At 40.6% G+C, this 21,422-nt stretch overlaps 1 protein-coding gene across 1 annotated transcript in view; it reads right to left on the bottom strand.

Annotated features, from left to right (window-relative positions):
- FRG1 (FSHD region gene 1) overlaps positions 1-21,422 on the bottom strand; it is a 39,286-nt gene that overhangs the window by 7,673 nt on the left and 10,191 nt on the right. Inside the window, exons 4-5 of the mRNA XM_076209972.1 lie at positions 14,138-14,255; positions 5,614-5,710 (exon numbers count right to left, since the gene is read on the bottom strand). Coding sequence (XP_076066087.1) covers positions 5,614-5,710; positions 14,138-14,255 — 215 coding nt within the window. The remainder of the gene's footprint in view (positions 1-5,613; positions 5,711-14,137; positions 14,256-21,422) is intronic.

Raw genomic sequence — 21,422 nt, 5'->3', positions numbered from 1 at the left:
TATTACCCTGTGGGGAAAGCTGTTCTTTTTCAGGTCTCTTCTATAATTGTCCTCTTGTATCTCTACCACCCCATTTTATCAGATCCTCTCTATCAATAACTTCCATGCTTTTCATGGTTCTATAAATGGTGTCTGAGAAGTATGATGGGGGTTACTAGGCTAGATAGAGTGAGAAATGAGGAGGTGAGGAGGAGAATGAGGGTGGAAAGGGAACTGGGAGATAGGGTTGATGAAAGAGTATTAGGATGGTTTGGACACATGGAAAGAACGAGTGAAGAAAGACTAGTAAAAGAGGTATGGAAGGCAGATGTGGAGGGAGTGAACATGAGGGGACGTCCTAGGATGAGGTGGATGGATGGGGTGAAGGGGGCGTTGGGGAAGAGGGGAATGTCTGTTGAGGAAGGACAGGAGAGGACAGAAGACAGGGGTGAATGGAGAATGGTTGTATATGGATGATGTTGTGATGCATGCGGTGGAATGGGCGGGGGGATGGGGGGTGAGGTAGTATGTGTGAGCAAATTTTGACACAGCCTGAAGGGATTTTTCCCCGTCTTCTCCTTTTATGCATGGGGGGATGGAGAGGGGGGGGGTCGCCAATTTAATGAAGCGGCCTTGCTGTGGATGGGCTGTGTCTTGCGACACTGCTTCTGACCCAGGGCAGTGGACAGGGAGCAGGGATGACCCGTCATCCAGGAGGTGCTAAGATGAGAGGGAGGGTGGAGGGGTGTGGAGTGTATTCAGGGATGGAATGGGTGGGAATGATTTTATGCCTTTTCTTTTTTGGCTACCTCCCTTGTAAGGGGGAAAAAGCCTTGGTATATGTATGTATGTACATTTTGCACATGACGGGGAGTGGGTGGGGAATGGGGGTTGAGGGAGTATGTATGAGAAATAAATTGATGCAGCCCGAAAGGATGTCTCCCCATCTTCTCCTTTTCTGCATGAGGGGACGGAGGGAGGGTCACTGAATTAATGAAGCAGCCTTGCTGTGGATATGCTGTGTCTTGTGACATTGTTTCTGACCCGGGGAAGTGGACAAGATGCAGGGATGACCCGTCATCCAGGAGGTGCCAAGATAAGAGGGAGGGAAGAGGGTGGATGGGAAGGGGTGTAGGTTGGGGATGGAATGGGTGGGAGTGCTTTCTATGCCTTTGTCTTGTGGCTACCTCCTGTATAAGGGGGAAAAAGCCTTTGGTATATATTTAAAAAAAAAAAATGGTTTGTCGAGTTGGTTGGCAAGGATGACAGGAGACGCATCTATTGTTGTTGGGAAGTGAGAGGTCCATTGTCCGAGCAAATGTTCGAGTGTTAGACCCAAAACGCTGGCGAGGCCCATTGTCTGAGTGTTTGACCCAAAAGGTCTAGTTCTCTGGTCACTGGAAACAATTGGAATGTCCCTTGGGAGGAAAATCCAGGACAATGGAGAATCTCTTGAGAATTGATTGAAGATGTAGAATTCACTGTCACACCATATGTGTATTTACCTAGTTGTATTATATGGGAAGGGAGCTACGCTTATGGTGACCCATCTTTGTATCTTTCAGTATCAAGTGTTTTCTTAAAAGCTTTAACAGTATTTGCACACACTGTCTCTTTGTCTAATTTGTTCCAAGTGTCTATCACTCTGTGTGGGAAGCAATTTTTTTCAGATCTCTTCTGTAATTATCTTTTTTGAGTTTCTTTTCATGTCCTCTTGTTTTTCCACTGTCCCATTTCAATAAATCATTCAAATCTAAGAGTTCCATTCCTCTCATAATTCTAATTTGGACAGTCTTTGTTCATATGTAATTTTGAAAAGACTTGGTGCCAGTTTTTTTGTTGCTCTTTGTATTCTTTCTAAAAAAAATTTTATTCTTTTTGATACTGAGTGTCCATATCCAATTTTCTATTCCATCTGGAGCATGTGATATTCTGACGTCAAGGGTTTTGATTTGGTCACTGATTTCCTTCTGTGTTACAATTATTTCTTTCATTGAGGGGGATATCTCTATTTCCTCACAGTTAGGGGAGTTTTCTATTCTAAATACTGATTTGAAGTGGTTGTTCATAATTTCAGCCATTTCTAGTTCTTCTGTATATTCGTATTTACCTTGGCGCAGCTTTTCTATTTCTAGTTTATTCTTCAGTTTACCATTTACATACCTGTAAAAGTTTGGGTTCTTCTTTGCTTTCTTTTTTCTATTATTATTTTTTTCGTAGTTTCTCTTTTCATCTCTGCTTATTTTTACATAATCATTTCTTAGTTTGATGTACATTAGCCATTTGCTTCTTTTCTCGTCTTTTTTCCATTTCTTCCAAGCTTTATCTCTTTTATCCTTAACCCCTTCAATACGAGCCAAAATCTCATGGACAGCATTAGCTTCCAGATGTGCGATGTTGTGTCATAATACTCGCATTATAAAAAATAAAGTCACTGCTGTATTAATCATTTTCTCTTTCACCCGTGAATTTTGATAACCATAGAAAATATGATGAAGCCAGTTTACAAAGTATGGGGGTTACACAGGTACAACTACAATAAATATAATCAAGACGCCGACGTCTGCATCCTTGCGTACCCACTTGCTCCTCATGCCTCCTACATAGGCGTCACCGTATGGAAGGGGTTAACCTCAATACATTTTTTGTTGTACCAGCTTTTTATGTATGTTCTTTCCTTTTTTGTTGTGATACGTATTTATTTACTCCATCATTATAAATTTCTTTTGGTATATTCCATTTCTCTTCCATCCCTGTTTCTTCATTCAGGAATTTTTCCAAATTCGTGTTGCATGCTGGACATCTAAAGGAATGACATGGGTCATCCCTGCATCTCACCCACTGACCTGGGTCAGAAGCAATGTAGCAAGACACAGCATATCCATAGTGAGGCTGCTTCGTTTAATTGGTGACCCCCATCTCTATCACCTCATGCAGAAAAAGAGAAGACAGGGAGAAATCTCTTTAGGTTGCATCATAATATCATTCACACATAACTACTCCCTAACCCCCCAATCCCATCCACTCACTTCCATACATCACAGCATCATCCATATACAACCATTCTCCACTCACCCCTATCTTCTGTCTTCTCCCTTCGTTTCTCAACAGACATCCCCCTTCCTCAACTTCCCTTTAACCTCATCCATCCATCTCATTTTCAATCACCCCCTCCTGTTCACTCCCTCCACTTCTGTGTTCCACACTTCTTTTACTAATCTTTCTTCACTCATTCTTTCCTTGAGTCCAAATCATCCCAATACTCTTTCATCAATCCTATCTCCCAACTCCTTTTTCCACTCCCGCTCTACTCCTCATTTCTTAATCTATTCAGCCTAGTAACTCCTACCATACTTCTCACATTTCATCTCAAATACATTTAAACTTTTTCTCTCTTATGTTCCATGTTTCTGTCCCATACAGTGCTGTCAGCACAATCACCCCTTCATACAATCTCCTCTTAGTATCCATTCCCAAATGTCTATTTCTTGTAATACTTTTTAATCTCCCAAGGCATATATTTGCTTCTTTCAATCTACATTCTACCTCCACCTGCACTCCTTTCCTGCCAGTATCTAAAGCTATTCACTTCCTCCAGCCTCTCTCCCTTAATACTCACTTCCAATTTGCTGCCATCCTCTCCCCTTGTACATCTCATCACCTTACTTTTGCTCACATTTACCCTCAACTTCCTTTCACACACCTTCCCAAATTCTGTCACTAACTTCCTTAATCTCTCCCCTGATCCTGCTACAAGCAAAATGTCATCAGTAAACAAGAACTGGCTTATCTCCCATTTTTCTCCATTTTCTTTAACCATCTCCAATTCCCGGCCCACCTTGCATTTACCTCTTGCACCACCCCATCCATGTATACATTGACCAGCCATAGTGACATGACACATCCCTGGCAAAGTCCCACCTTTACCTCAAACCACTCACTCCGTCAATTTCTAATTCTAACACAGGTTCTACTACTTTCATAAAAACTCTTGACTGCTCTTAACAACTTTCCTCCAATTCCATATATCTGCAAAACCTCTCACAGTGCCTTCCTGTCTACCATGTTATAAGCTTTTTCCAAATCCATAAAAACAAATAAGAATATTAATTTATCTTATTCAAAGATTGATTCATGAAAGACAATCAAAATTTTTGTTAATATTCGTAATTTGTAATGCATTACTGATAATGACCTATGATGAAAAAACAAATTTATATTCACTTTGTCAGTCTTTTTTTTACAGCTGAGTTTACATAAAATTAAAGAAATTTTAACAAATACTAAAAGTCATGGGTTAATTTTTCAGCTATTAACCCCTTTCATATGATAACTCCTATGTAAGTATCATAAGGTGTGAGTGGGTAAATGAGGATGCCAGCATTTGGTGTCTTGATTATATTTTGTAGTTGTAGTTTGGACACATGGAAAGAATGAGTGAAGAAAGACTAGAAAAAGATGTGGAGGGAGTGAACATGAGGGGACATCCTAGGATAAGGTGGATGGATGGGGTGAAGGGGGCGTTGGGGAAGAGGGGAATGTCTGTTGAGGAAGGACGGGAGAGGACAGAAGACAGGGGTGAATGGAGAATGGTTGTATATGGATGATGTTGTGATGCATGAGGAGGAATGGGTGGGGGGATGGGGGTGAGGTAGTATGTGTGAGCAAAATTTGACGCAGCCCGAGGGGATTTCTCCCCATCTTCTCCTTTTATGCATGGGGGGACGGAGAGGGGGGGGGTCGCCGATTTAATGAAGCGGCCTTGATGTGGATGTGCTGTGTCTTACAACTCTGCTTCTGACCCAGGGCAGTGGACAAGATGCAGGGACGACCCGTCATCCAGGAGGTGCTAAGATAAGAGGGAGGGTGGAGGGGAGTGGAGGGTATTCAGGGATGGAATGGGTGGGAATGATTTTATGCCTTTTCTTTTTGGCTACCTCCCTTGTAAGGGGGAAAAAGCCTTGGTATATGTATGTAGATGACTAACCCCCATATCATGTGAACTGCCTTGATGATATTTTCTGTAGTTATTAATATTCAGAGTGAAAGAGAACAAGTAATACAACTGTAACTTTATATTTCATAATGTGAGTATTGTGATGCATCATTGAATCATCGTGCGTCAGGCAGCTGATACTGCCCACAAGAATTTGACTTGTGCTGAAGATACTTTTGTTTCATTTTCCTAGGCTTCTTGGCTGAGAGAGAGAGAGAGAGAGAGAGAGAGAGAGAGAGAGAGAGAGAGACTACACTAAAATCATAAATGTATAGGCTATACTTAAATATACCAGTGCATAATCTATTTCCAGGTGAAAATAATAAATTACTAATCGATTACTGACCACAAAATTAATCTAAGTATTTCATTAAACAAACAAAAAATAATATTCCCATATTGCCTATCACTATTGCTCAGTAATGGTCTCCAAATGGCTGACTGATTCATCAACCGATTGAGAGCCAAGCCAACTGTGTTGATACTGTTTCTGTGTAGTGTGGTCACCTAAAACAGTACCAATTAGCCTAGCAAGAGAAATTAAACACCTTAGATTCAAGCACCACAGAGGACACTGCAACCTATCATTAATTTGGTTAAAGATGTTAGTAATAACATTCAATTCTTGTACAAATTACCTTCATCATGTGGAGCTCCAACAGTGAAGAGTCCATTGTCAAGAGCTTGTATATACATTGGAGAATCTCCCATCTGCACCGCTACAGACCCAGACACCTTGTATTGGAAAAAAAAAAAAGTTTATGTCCCTTTAATGAAGTATTCAGTACAACCACTCCTCGTTTAACGACAACAATTGGGACCAGCGTCACCGTTGTTAACCGAATTGGTTGTTAAGCGAAAGTGTATACATATACGTACATGTACTGTATGTACAATGTCCAGCAATACATGTATCTTTATTTTCGTGTATTTTCCCTCTTTTATACAGTACATCAAAGCTTTATTTACTGTTTTGATAGTACAGAAAGCACTCAAATAACGTGGTGGTTAGGTTCCTGAAATTACCGTGTATGACCAAATCCGCGTATGCTGACATTCCATATTAAATACTGGGGTATTTTTTAGTTTCGACCATGGGTGCAATATAGCAATAGAAAATAAATTATTAATTTTATAAATTAAAATGTATCAACGTAATATGCAATTTTGTGGGCGGAAATGAAAATAAAAAATACCTTGCTACAAGCAAATATGCTAATGAACGGCCTCGGTACTTCCGATAGTACCTCGCTAGGTACATTTTCTTGAAGGAATGTTATGGAGCGGAGATACATGCATTCCTTCAAGCTGCATAAACTTTGTATACCCCGCAATCTGAGAGAGTGGTTGAAAAGCCCGCCAATGTCTCTCACAACGACGACAACGAGGACGAGCTGGATGACATTTAATTTGCAGGTAATGATTTATCAAACACAGGTTAGGTTAGTTTAGTTTAGGTTAGACGAATTTATCATCCTTTCATTTCTTCGACATCGGCATCTATCATAACAAACATGGCGTTCCATTCGTCCGACACGACTACTTACTTACAAAATCTGTTTATTTATTTCCGCTCACAAAATATTACGTTGATACATTATATTTTTATTTCTACTCACAAAATATTACATTGATACATTATAATTTACAAAATTAATAATTAATTTTCTATTGCTATATTGCGCCCATGGTCGAAACACAAAATTTACCAATACTGGTATATACTGTACCCCAGGTAGTTTTTGCAGCTTGCAGGATGGTAATGTAGACCTAAGCTTCAGAATACTTTACCTCACAGCTAATATCCACCATACAAGTTCATTTATAACATCATACAAATTTGCCTCAGCCAACTTATCGTACACGACGTCGTAACTTTGGGAGATTTAGGTTAAACAAATATTGGTCTGTCATAAAGCCCGTCGTTACTCCGCGTTGTCGTTAACCGAGTAGGTTGTTAAACGAGGAGTGGTTGTAGTGATATTTTCTTCTTTGCATAGCAAGACTTTGTTATGACAATAAATAAAATAATTCTCTGTCAACCTGAAGTAATACAGTGAGTCCTCCTTATACAGCAATTCTTTATCTGGTAAATTCACAGTTACGGTATTTGGTAATTACTACCCTCGATTTTATCTACAGTAAGAAAAATTCACAGATACGGTATCCGCTAGATATTTTGAAGAGGAAAGAGCAGGGAGAAGGTATGTCTGCCATATCCTATTATTACATGTTATAATGGGTTCGGTATACAGTAATTTCAATTTGTGGTAAGGTTTTCAGGAACGCATATGTACCGTATAATGAGGACTTACTGTACTAATATTAAAAATACATTTTGTATTTGCCACTCTTATGGGATCTTTCTTATACTTGAGATTTTTTCCAACCAATCAGCTATTACCTACACAGCATGGTGGTGAGCCATAAGAGAAAAACCTCCTCATCCTTTTCAATCCAGTCACATGTGTCCCTCTCATTCATTCACACTTAAACCAGTACATTTTTAGAAGTGCACACCAATGCCATATGGCAATAGAAAATGAAATGATAAATTTGTAAATTATAATACATCAACATAATATACATTATTCTTGGGAGAAATCAATGACAGAAAAAGTTGCTAAAAGTTACACACAAACAAACATAGCTGCTTCGACAGCTTGGGACTCTATCTTAGTTTTGCTAGATGCAGAGGTTGAAGAAATTAAAGTAAGATAAATTCATCTATTCTAACGTAACCTGCATTTAGTAATGCAGTACCTATAATTCTAGAGGTCATCAGGGTCGTCATCTTCAACCTCCGAATCTATCAAAACAAAGATGGTGTCTAAAGGAATTGATGTGACTTAGTTCATTTGTAGCTTTTAGAAATGTTTTCTGTTATTGATTTCTGCAAAGAATAATATTTATTACAATGATGTATTATACATATATATACAGGTAAACGTCGACTTACGATGGCCGCGACTTACGATTGTTCGACTTTACGATGACGACGACGACGACGACGATATGATAATTTAACCCCTTCCATACGGTGCCGCACACGTAGGCGTCATGAGGAGCAAGTGGATTCGCGAAGCTGCCATATCGGCGTCTTGATTATATTTATTGTAGTCGCCCCTGTGTTTTTACATTCTCTCAAATGTGCCCTAAATCCCATTCTCTGTGGTTTTCAAAATTCGCGGGTGAAAGAGAGAACGATCGATATAAGCGGTGACTATATTTTATGATGCGAGTATTATTACGTCACGTCGTACGGCTGGCATTGGCTGCTGCCCGCGAGATTTAAGTTCCGTACTGAAAATACATATTATAGTGTTTGAATATGGTAAAAAGGATAAAAATAATTAAATAAACTACTGTACATGTTTAATAGGCTATATTCAGTATCTCTGGTGGTTAATATACAGGTAGGCTAGGTACAGTGACCACGGAACAGAGTGGGGATCGACTTACGATGAGATCGTCTTACGATGGCTCTATCGAAACCTAATGCCATCGTAAGTCGACGTTTACCTGTATACCAAAGGCTTTTCTCCCCTTTACACAGGGGGTAGCCAAAAAGAAAAAGGCATAGAAACCACTCCCTATTCCATCTCCTACATATTCCACTCCCCTCCACCCTCCTCCCTTCCTCTCATCTTGTCACCTCCTTAATGATGGGTCATCCCTGCATCCTGTCCACTGCCCTAGGTCAGAAGCAGTGTCGCAAGACTCAGCACATCCACAGCAAGGCCGCTTCATTAATTCAGCAATCCCCCCTCTCCATCCCCTCATGCAGAAAAGGAGAAGATGCATCAAATTATTACTTATACATAGTTCCTCACCCCCCATCCCCAACCCACTCCCCCTCATGCATCACAGCATCATCCATATACAACCCTTCTCCATTCACCCCTATCTTCTGTCCTCTCCCGTCCTTCCTCAACAGACATTCCTCTCTTTTGTAATGCCCCTTTTACCCCATCCATCCATCTCATCCTAGGACTCCCCCCTCATATTCACTCCTTCCACCTCTGCCTTCCACACCCCTTTTACTAGTCTTTCTTCACTCATTCTTTCCATGTGTCCAAACCATCCCAATACTCTTTCATCAACCCTATCTCCCAACTCCCTTTCCACCCCTGTTCTCCTCCTCACCTCCTCATTTCTCACCTTTTCCAGCCTAGTAACCCCTATCATACTTCACAGACATTTCATCTCACACACATTCAAACCCCTTCTCTCTTCCTCTCTCATGTTCCATGTTTCTGCCACGTACAGTGCTGTTGGCACAATCACTCCTTCATATAACCTCCTCTTAGCATCCATTACCAAATGTCTATTTTTCATTACACTTTTTAATCCACCTAAGCATTTACTTGTTTCTCTCAATCTACATTCTACCTCCACCCCCACTCCTCCCTTTCCTGTCACATTTGCAACCAAGTATATAAAACTATCTACTTCCTCCAGTCTCTCTCCCTTAATGCTCACTTCCAGCCTTCTGTCACTCTCTCCCCTTGTACATCTCATCACCTTACTTTTGCCCATATTTATCTTCAGCTTCCTTCTTTCACACACCTTCTCAAACTCTGTCACTAACTTCCTCAATACCTCCTCTGATCCTGCTACAAGTGCAGTATCATCAGCAAACAACAACTGGCTTATTTCCCACTTTTCTCCATTTTCTTTAACCATCTCCAATCCCTGACCCACTACCCTTGCATTCACCTCTTGCACCACCCCATCCATGTATAGATTGAACAACCAGGGCAACATAACACTTCCCTGATGAAGTCCCACCTTTATCTCAAACCATTCACTCTCTCCATTTCTAATCCTTACACAAGATCTACCACTCTCATAAAAACTCTTGACTGCACTTAACCCCTTCCATACGGTGCCGCACACGTAGGCGTCATGGGGAGCGAGTGTATTCGCGAGGCTGCCATATCGGCGTCTTGATTATATTTATTGTAGTCGCCCCTCCATAATGACATTCTTTCTAATTCTTTTGTAATCGCATTTTCTATGGTTATCAAAATTCACGGGTGAAGAGAGAACGATCGATATAAGCGGTGACTATATTTTATGATGCGAGTGTTATTACGACAAGTCGTATGGCTGGCATTGGTTGCTGCCACCGAGATCTAAGTCTATGACGCCTACGTGTGCGGCACCGTATGGAAGTGGTTAACAGCTTTCCTCCTCTCCTATATATCTGCAATACCTCCCACCGTGCCTTTCTGTCTACCCTGTCATAAGCCTTTTCCAAGTCCATAAAAGCCCAAAAAACATCCTTACCTTTTCCTATAGCTTTCTCACATATCTGTCTTACCACAAAAATCTTATCTACACAACCCCTACCTCTTCTAAAACCACACTGTTCCTCTCCTAATCCTCTCAATCAAGACCCACCCATAAGCCTTCCCAACTACACTCAACATGCTGATCCCTCTCAAACTACTACACTCACACTTGTCCCCCTTTCCCTTGTAAAGTGGAACTATGCAGGCACTCCTCCAGTCCTTCGGCACTCTACCCTCTTTTAAACAAACATTAAATAACCTCACAAGTCAGTCCACCATAACTGTACCTCCTTTCTTCAGACATTCTGCATGGCATCCATACAACCCAGGTGCCTTACCTGCTCTCATCATCTTAACAGCTGCTTTCACTTCATCCTTCCATATTTCTCCTCCATTTTCCCCACTCATCACTCTCCTTTTCTTAGCACTTCCCTACTCTCATCATCTTAACAGCTCCTTTCACTTTATCCTTCTATATTTCTCCTCCATTTTCCTCACTCATCACTCTCATTTTCTTAGCACTTCCCACTGCAACTACCTTTCCCTCCCTATTCTCCTTCACATTTAGCAACTCCCTAAAATACTCTGCTCACCTCCTCTCACTGTCTTCTCTTCCATTATCATTTCTCCATCTGCACCTTTTACCTTTTCTTCTCTACTTGATTTGCCTCTTCTTCCTCTTTTAATTTCTTTCTAAAACATCTTTTGGTTACTTTCAAAATTTTCTATCATACTCTTACCCCATTTCACATCTGCTCTCCTCTTTGCTTCCTTTATCTTATGCTTAACTTCCCTTCTCTTTACTTTGTACCTCTCATACAATTCCCTCGTCCTAATTTGAAGCCAATCTATGAAAGCCTGGTTCTTCTCTTCTACACCTTTCTTTGCTTCCTCATCCCACCACTCACTACCCTTCCTTCTATTTCCTCCCACCCTCCTTGTTCCGCACACCACCTTTGCACACCTTATGACTCCCTCCTTGAACCATCCCCATTCCTCCTCCACTTCTAGTTCTACTCTATCCTTCACTCCCTTCCACTCCTCTCTCAGCTTTTTCTTATACTCATTCTCCTTCTCTTTCTCATTTAAGCAGTTCATTCTAAGTACCTCTCTGCCTTATGCCCTTTTCCTCTTTCTCCACCTATTCTCCACTCTCAATTTACCTTCCATCAGAAAATGATCTGATATTCCCCCACTCTCTCCCTTTAGCACATGTATATCCTTAGCTCTTCCTACCATACTCCTAGTCACCACTATATAGTCCATTAATGCTCTATCTGCCACCCTTCCATCCACCACCCTCTCCCATGTGTACTTATGCTTGACTGTCTTCCAAAACACTGTATTTGCAATCATCAACTCTCTAGATACATCTCCACCATCAGTTCTCCACTACAATTTTTACCTGGAACTCCATACTTCCCAATCCATCTGTCTATTAGTTCATTTCCTACCCTAGCATCAAGGTCTCCCAATACAACTACATTGACATTTCTCCCCAATCCCTCTATGCACTCATTTAAATCTACCTAAAAAGCCTCTTCTCACTACCAGGCCCATATGCACTTACAAAAACCCACATCTCCCTTCCCAGCTTCACCTTCATCCACATCAACCTTGAAGAAACCTCCTTCCATTCCACTTCATGTTTACCTATCTCTTCACTTACTAGTATAGCCACCCCTTCTCTCTCTCGTCCCCTCTTCACTCCTGAGAACCTCCCAACTACACTCCCAAACACACACTCACCCCACCCTTTCATTTTAGTTTCACTCAAAGCCAGCACATCCATCTTTCTTCTCACAAACTTACTGCCTATCTCTTCCCTTTTACTCTTATCTGTACCACATCCACGCACATTAAAAGACCCAAACCTTAGGTACTGGTTGGAAAACTCCTAAACCCTCTTATGCCTTTACTTATTTTTAGGAATGTCCCCTTGATGTATTATAATTTACAAAATTAATACCTAATTTTCTAATGCTTTATCATATAGGTGTGCACTTCTAAAAAAAAAATACCCTTAAACCATATCTACACTACATCTCATTACTTTCCTAACAATAATACCAGTTCATTCATGGTACACTCTTTTCATGAAACAAGTCATCCATTCCCTTAATATATATGCTTCTCCAATTTTTTTTTCATCACACATTATTGCTTGTTTAACATCCTGACTGGTATGTATTCTTATGACTTCATTCACTCCATTCACCCACTTTTTCCTTGGTCTAATCCTTCATCCCACTCCTAGTGCCACTGATTCAAGCATCCTCTGAAAATATCTACTTCCCTCCATTCATATTGGCCTATTCCATTTCCTTCCATTCCCATCTATACCTCTGACCTTATGTGATTCCCATCATTCCTTACTTTATATTTTTGACTCCATACATAGCCCTTAAGTACCTCATTTCCACTGCCCCCCATATGACTTCTCTCTCTTGCATATACCAACTAGATCTAACATTCATACATAGCAACAGTCACAATGGCATTTTTTTTAGAAGTGCACACCTATGTATTATAGCATTAGAAAATTAAATATTAATTTTGTAAATTATAATACATCAATATAACAGATATTTTTCTTGGCAGAAATCAACTTCAGAAAACGATGCTAAAAGTCGCACTGACTCCTTTAGACGCCATCTTTGTTTTAATAGATTTGGAAGTCAGAGATAATGACAACCTGATGACCTCTAGAATTACATGTACCGTTTTATTAAATGCAAGGTTAGGTAGGTATGTAGGTAGGTAGGTAAGGTAGGTAAGTTAAGTTAGGTTAGGTTAGGTAGGTTAGGTTAGAATAGACGAATTTACCATACAGTGAGACCCCTCATTAACGAACGTTAATTAGCTGCGTTTGCAGTGTTTTCAGTGTTTTGGAGTGGTTTTTGGGTGGCATAGTGATTGCAAGCACTAAATAACAGCACCAAAAACACCGAAAACACCGCAAAAACACCATAAACACAGCTAATTAACGTCCGTTAATGAGAGGTCTCACTGTACTTAAATTTCTTTGACCTCTGCCTCTACCAAAACAAAGATGGCGTCTCAAGTAGTCAAAGTGGCTATGTTTGGTTGTTTATAGCTTTTAGCAATTTTTTCTATTACTGATTTCCACCAAGAATAATATATATTATGTTCATGTATATAATTAGTTATTATTCAATTTTCTATTGCTATATTGCATACATGTACACTTCTAAAAATTTACCCCCACAACTGTTACTTCACCTTCAGTGACATCTTTCAATTTCTCTATACTGCTCTCAGGGCACCTCTCAACTCTCTCTTCCTCCCTTATTTTATGAACAAACTTTTTCTCAATCATTCACTTTCCTTTGTTACTCTGATTCTTTAAGTTAATGCCATCATGAGCAGATTATCTCCAACATTTAACCCCTTCCATACGGTGCCGCACACGTAGGCGTCATGGACTTAGATCTCGGTGGCAGCAGCCAATGCCAGACGTACGACGTGTCGTAATAATACTCGCATCATAAAATATAGTCACCGCTTATATCGATCGTTCTCTCTTCACCCGTGAATTTTGATAACCATAGAAAATGCGATTACAAAAGAATTAGAAAGAATGTCATTATGGAGGGGCGACTACAATAAATATAATCAAGACGCCGATATGGCAGCCTCGCGAATACACTCGCTCCCCATGACGCCTACGTGTGCGGCACCGTATGGAAGGGGTTAATGGCTACAAAATTAAAAATATCTTCATGCATGTGTAATCTTGTAGGTCAACTTTAATGAAGGGAAAGAAAAGAAAAGAGCAGATTTATGTCTTGTGACAAACTGGAAGAATGACTTATCACTATACATATAACTAAAACTATCCTACCTCTTCAATTGTGGCAACAGCACACCATCCACCTCGCAGATCTCCATCATTGTCTCCAGCCAAACTGCTCCCTCCTTGCTCATGTTTTCTCTTTTTGGACTTGTGTTTCTTATGTGACCTAGGAAAATAAAATATGTGTTTTATTTCCAAACTCTGAGATTGTTCCACAATGAATTGGCTAAATTTAGCTAAATTAACATATTGACTATAGTTTCAGCCACTTATTATTCTAGCTGCTACAAAGTACAATTCAGCCTAGTCTGGACTTTGTTAGATAGTTGCAGCATAACCACACAAAGTGTTTGACCAGTGACTGTAATTTATAGAGGATACCACAATACATTGTTAAATGACTTGACAAAGTTCAAATATATAATATCCATATAACTAGATGTATATGTGGTGCGATTGTCGATGTTATGCATTGACAACTGAGCAACCACCTTCCTGGTGGTAAGTTCTGGTGTCCGAGTGATGCCCTAGTCACAGAGGCAGCATCCTGCTCCTCTACCAACATCAGTGGGGAAAGGGCGTTCGCCATGTCTGACCGTGAGATGGCGAGGGCTCCCAGCGCAAAGCTTCCGTACATTGAAGCAAACACGATGTTTCAGAATAACTGTACGGCAGAGTGGCTGGAGAGGAAGGATGAAGGTTCCATGTGCAAAGTCATTGACCAAGCAAAGAAGTTTGGCAGACAGCTGCAAAACGAGGAGAAAGAGAATGCCATCTGTTACCAGCAGCAGATCCAGAGGAAGATGTTTGAATGGCAATAGGACATTCGACTGAAGGAGGACCAGTCCAGGACGAAGTACGAGAAGTGGCTCGAGGTAGCATTCCATAATGGAGGATTGGCCACAACCCCAGACGAGGTGAATTTGATAAAATGCATCAAGTCGAAAATGGCTCATTCTGAGTCCCTATGAGCGCAGATAAACATCTATCAGAAAGTTCTGCACGTCGACATCGGGAATCCGGCGCTGACAAAGCTGACCGATTCTCAGCTGGCCGACGTTCTCATGGGTATTGTTCAATCAGATGTCTGTGTGGACAATGAAGTTTTGGAATTCCTTTAGGATCCAAAGCAGATGTTAGGAAGACTCAGAAAATGGAATGGAGTTCAAACTCAGTTATAAGGGTGGCACAACAGTGAGACCTCTCATTAACGGACGTTAATTAGCTGCGTTTGCAGTGTTTTTGCTGTGTTTTCAGTGTTTTGGAGTGATTTTTGGGTGGCATATTGATTGCACGCACTAAACAACAGCACAAAAAACACCGCAAACACAGCAAAAACACCGCAAACACAACGAAAACACCACAAACACAGCTAATTAACGTCCGTTAATGAGAGGTCTCACTGTAGTACCAGACTCCAGATGAGATAATCATCAATTTGATTCGTGGAAACCTGGACTTCATTCTCTAGAAGCATCATCTGGGTGTGAGTTGACTTATTTCATCCACAGTGTGATTAGAGTGAAGTAGTATGTTATCTGTCATCCTTTGGATGCAAGTTGATTTGTCCTCCTAATGTGTGGTATAACTTATGTTTGTTTTGTCACCTGGGTGTGAGTTGACTTATTTTTATGATACAATTGTTCATACAGAAGCGTAATATTATGGTGTAAATGATGAGTTGCCAGTAACCTTGATTCAATGTAATATTCAATTTGGGCCATGATGGATGAAGGAATAATTTTTTTACTTACAATACTGACTTCCCTACACCAGGCATATCACACAAAGTACCAGGCCTGTACAGAGGGGGGGTGCCTGAGCACCTGCCCCTTTGCCCTGTGCCCCAAAAGTGCCCTTCACAGAAATATATAAAAATGAATGAAAAATTATTTCTCACAGGCTTTTTCCATTTTCTTACCATTCAGAAATTATGATGTGGAAAATGGTGTTGCACCCTACTGGAGAGTAGCCAAATATGACATCACATTATATCACACCAGCCACCCAATAGCTTTCAACCCTTACTAGTGTCTATAATCAAACAAACCAAAGCAATACAAACACATAGTGCTGCTGCCTGCTGGTCAGAGGTAAAGATTTTGGTAGTAAACCATGGCTCAAAGTTAACGTAGGCACTGTTATAGTACAGTAGAATGCACACTTAACCCCAACTTAGTACAGTAGTGAGGTTTACCTAAAAATAAGGTGACAGTGTAACACAAGTAGTGTCAAAACCGTACACATATTCTGCTGGCTAGCTAGAAGATCAGCTGTTGTGCTAACAATTTTCTAAGACCTAGGTGGTTGGAGTAACAGAAACTGAAATTTACATGTTTGCTACTTAGCTTTTGAAGAGGCAATGCTGTTGGGGAAAACACTTCTGGGTGTTTCTTGCCATGACATTTTGTTAAATTCAAAACTTTGTAGATTTGGTCAATAATTTCTGGCGTCATCAAATGGTCTTTGAATCGCTATTTTTTATGGAAAGGTTTAGCTTTTCTGAATATTATTTTAGCGTACTTTCGTTTGATGGTTTCAGTTCACATAACTGCTCAATTTTTGTGTGAATGACTGCTCTGAAGAAGCACAAATCAATTTAAAAAAGGTATTATTATTATCTGGACTGAACGTTTCTGTTTTTTTCCAAAACAAAAGGAGATAGTTAATATGCCAAGGTCAGACAGAAGAAGAAAGGAGCAGGAAAGAGGAAGACATGAGACAGCCCAAAACAGTATATCTCTCTATGACTGGATCCAGAGCTTCAACAACACACCAGTCAAGTGAAAGTTCTAATGAAAACATGGTGTCAAATGTTACAGATCCACAAAAAGTGGAGACAAGCAACTCGTATAGTTCAGGGCAGGTGGCTACAACCAACGAGGTACAGTTGAGTGAAACAACAGAAGAAAGTCCAGATGGCCTGGTACATGAAAAGTTTGGTATTCTATCTGGATTACAACATCCAACTGATCCTTCTCATGTTGTCACATATGGTCTAAGCTACGATGAGAATTTTATCAGATTCTGTGTTAATGCAGCTCCCTGTCAGCCAATAACATTGTACCCAAAGAACTCGGAGGGACATTCTTTTCACAAGAAGTGGCATGAGAAAAATTGTTGGCTAGAGTATTCTCCACAAACAGATTCAATGTTCTGCTTTAGTTGTCGGCTGTTTTTGAACTGTGGAAAATATGAACACTGGTCAGTTTGGAAAGCTGATGGCATAAATTGCTGGAGAACTGCTTTGGAGAAGATCAAAGACCATGCAGCATCCAAGAGCCATATGTTGAGTATGGTTTGATGGAAATCATTCGAAAAACAAACATTGGACACTGCCTTCCAAACCTCTGATCATGAAACATAAGCTGCTAAGGATAAATTGAGGCAAACGAACAGAGAAATTTTGTCCAGGTTGATCTCCATAACCCTATACTTGGCAAGGCAGGGTATGGCATTCAGGGGAGACAACGAAACCTGGTCCAGTGAAAATCGAGATAACCTTCTTGAGCTTGTTGACATGTTTGGCAAGTATGACAGTGTAATCAATATGCATCTTAATTTCATAAAACAAAAGCATATGGCATTGAAAAAAAAAAACAGGAATCTTTCCTATCTAACAGGACTCAAAATGACTTGATTAAGGTGTTGGCCATGATGGTGAGGAAAGAGATCATGAAAGAAATCCATGAAAGTAAAATCTTTTCAATCCTGATAGAAGAAACAACTGATGTTTCACACACTGAGCAGTTATCCTTTTGAGTGAGGTATGTGCATGATTTCATGGTAAAGGAACATTTTATACAAGTATGTGATGTTCGGTCTACAACTGGAGAACATTTGGAAATAGTGGTTTTAACTCTTTTGGAGAAGAATAATATGAATATCAAAGATATGCATGGACAAGGGTTTGATGGAGCAGCGAACATGAGTGGGCTATACAAAGGTCTTCAATCAAGGCTCCAGAAATGAAATCCCAAGGCTCTGTATGTGCACTGTCATGCACATTGTCTGAATCTGGTCCTGGTTGAAAGTACAAAATCAAGCATTTATTTCGTCAATTTCTTCAGTTTAGTGGAAAAAAATTATGTTTTTACCACAAACTCTTCGAAGTGACATGCTGCTTTCATGGAGATTCTGAGAAAGATGAACCCAGAGCACCATCCACTTGAGCTTCAGAAGCAACATGATAGGTGTTCATAAGAATAGTACAAAAGGAAGGTCCTACATTGTTTCTGACATGATCAGATGATTTGTGGACCCATAAAACCTTCACATGCCAAGTTGCATGTCAATTGGGCCAGGGGTTTGGATTTTATGGATGATCATCTCTAAATTGATAATAGTTGCCATGGCAACATGGTAGGTGTTAGTAAGAATAGTATAAAAGAAAGGTCCTACATTGTTTTGACATGCTCAGGTGATTTGTTGACCCATAAAACCTTCACATGCCAAGTTGCATGTCAATTGGGCCAGGGGTTTGGATTTTATGGATGATTATCTCGCCCTGGCTGTTCAATCTTTACATGGATGGGGTGGTGCGAGAGGTGAATGCAAGGGTAATGGGTCAGGCGTTGGAAATGATTAAAGAAAATGGAGAAAAGTGGGAGGTAATCCAGTTGTTGTTTGCTGACGACACTGCACTTGTAGCAGGATCAGAGAAGGGATTGAGGAAGTTAGTGACAGAGTTTGAGAAGGTGTGTGAAAGAAGGAAGCTGAAGATAAATATGGGTAAAAGTAAGGTGATGAGATGTACAAGGGGAGAGAGTGACAGCAGGCTGGAAGTGAGCATTAAGTGTGAAAGACTGGAGGAAGTGGATAGTTTTAGATATTTGGGTGCGAATGTGGCAGGAAAGGGAGGAGTGGGGGTGGAGGTAGAATGTGGATTGAGAGAAGTGAATGCCTTGGTGGATTGAAAAGTGTAATGAGAAATAGACATCTGGGCATGGATGCTAAGAGGAGGTTATATGAAGGAGTGATTGTGCCAACAGCATTGTACGGGGCAGAAACATGGAACATGAGAGAGGAAGAGAGAAGGAGTTTGAATGTGTTTGAGATGAAATGTCTGAGAAGTATGATAGAGGTTACTAGGCTGGATAGAGTGAGAAATGAGGAGGTGAGGAGGAGAACAGGGGTGGAAAGGGAGTTGGGAGATAGGGTTGATGGAAGAGTATTAGGATGGTTTGGACACATGGAAAGAATGAGTGAAGAAAGATTAGTAAAAGAAGTGTGGAAGGCAGAGGTGGAAGGAGTGAATATGAGGGGACGTCCTAGGATGAGATGGATGGATGGGGTGAAAGGGGCATTACAAAAGAGAGGAATGTCTATGGAGGAAGGACGGGAGAGGACAGAAGATAGGGGTGAATGGAGAGGGGTTGTGTATAGATGATGCTGTGATGCATGAGGGGGAGTGGGTGAGGGATGGGGGGGGGGTAAGGAAGTATGTATGAGAAAAATTTGACGCAGACTGAAGGGATTTCTCCCTGTTTTCTCCTTTTCTTCATGAGGGGACGGAGAGGGGGGGGGTCGCCAAATTTATGAAGCGGCCTTGCTGTGGATGTGCTGTGTCTTGCGACACTGCTTCTGACCTAGGGCAGTGGATAGGATGCAGGGATGACCTGTCATCCAGGAGGTGCCAAGATGAGAGGGAGGGAGGAGGGTGGAATATATAGGAAACGGAATGGGTGGGAGTGGTTTCTATGCCTTTTTCTTTTTGGCTACCCCCCGTGGTATATGTATCTCTAAATTGACAATAGTTGCCATGGCAACATGAAATGTGTTAGTAAGAATAGTATAAAAGGAAGGTCCTACATTGTTTTTGACATGCTCAGGTGATTTGTTGACCCATAAAACCTTCATATGCCAAGTTGCATGTCAATTGGGCCAGGGGTTTGGATTTTATGGATGATTATCTCTAAATTGACAATAGTTGCCATGGCAACATGAAAGGTGTTAGTAAGAATAGTATAAAAGGAAGGTCTTACATTGTTTTTGACATGCTCAGGTAATTTGTTGACCCATAAAACCTTCACATGCCAAGTTGCATGTTAATTGGGCCAACAATTTGGATTTCATGGATAATTATCTATAAATTGACAATAGTTGCCATGGCAACATGATAGGTGTTAGTAAGAATAGTACAAAAGAAATATCCTGCATTGTTTTTGACATGCTCAGATGATTTGTTGACCCAAGACCTTCACATGGCAAGTTGCATGTCAATTGGGCCAGGGGTTTGGATTTTACTGATGATCATCTCTAACTTGACAACTTAAGAGTTGCTATGGAAAAGCAAATTTGGTACGATGGAGATGTTCCACATTGTTTTTGACATGCTCAGGTAATTTGTTGACCCATAAAGCCTAGGTATTCCAAATCTTAATAAAATTGGACCAGTGGTTTTGAATTTATGTGTATTTCTTTACAAAATCTTTATAAATTACCACCCTCAAGGGGGGACTGAACACCTTGAATCGTGAAATTTTCATCCAAAAATCTAATTTTAGATATGCGCATATTTGATTAATATAAACATCCTAAAAGCAAAATATGAATGACTTTTTCCTCCCCAGCGTAATGGAGTGAGTTTAAAGGGCCCAGAAGGCGTGTCAATTTAAATGGCTATATTTTTGTACATCTGGCATCAGCGTGACTTCCTCTTCCGTGTGGTGTGCATAGCACGCTACAAGCCTAAGTTACCCATCAAACATCAGAGTAGATTGATGCATAAACACCTAACTGACTGTGGTGATATTGTGTTCCTGTGCCACTGTTTGCCTTATTTCCTGGACATTACTACACTTACTCAGTACTAGATGTCCAATCATCAACTGCATCACGATGAAGAGGAAAACCAAGGAATAGATGAAAAAATTGAACCAAAAGTGGAATGAAGTTGTGCTAGAAGGAGGGCAAGGTGTGAGAGGCTTGGGGGAGGGATGCCACCGCCTCGCGTGTCACCACCATCACCACCTCCACTGCCAACACCATCTCCACCACCAAATACCACCACACCTGACAAAGTGCTTTCTTCCAAATGAAGAGAAGAAGATGAGGGAAATTCAGGAGGAGGAAGAGAAAATAGCTGGCGAAGGAGAAACATACAGGGCTGGGATCACACCTGTATAGGATCAAACACCTTTTTGGTAAGCTTTGTCATTGAGCAGAGGAAAGGCGCTCATTGCTGGTAAAAATAAACCACTCTGCAATGATCTGACAATGTGATGACACCCCAGTAGTGAGGTTTTATACCAGTAAAAGTGCAAAATCTTCAATTATGAAAAGGACCGTTTGGTGAGTAACAAATATATTTTAATTCAATATAGTAGATATA

This window comes from Oratosquilla oratoria, chromosome 27, assembly GCF_046742065.1.
Source record: "Oratosquilla oratoria isolate Oo_2021 chromosome 27, ASM4674206v1, whole genome shotgun sequence".
Classification (NCBI taxonomy): domain Eukaryota; kingdom Metazoa; phylum Arthropoda; class Malacostraca; order Stomatopoda; family Squillidae; genus Oratosquilla; species Oratosquilla oratoria.
Note: the sequence above shows the minus strand (reverse complement) of the source record. Positions and strands in the feature narration are given on the sequence as shown.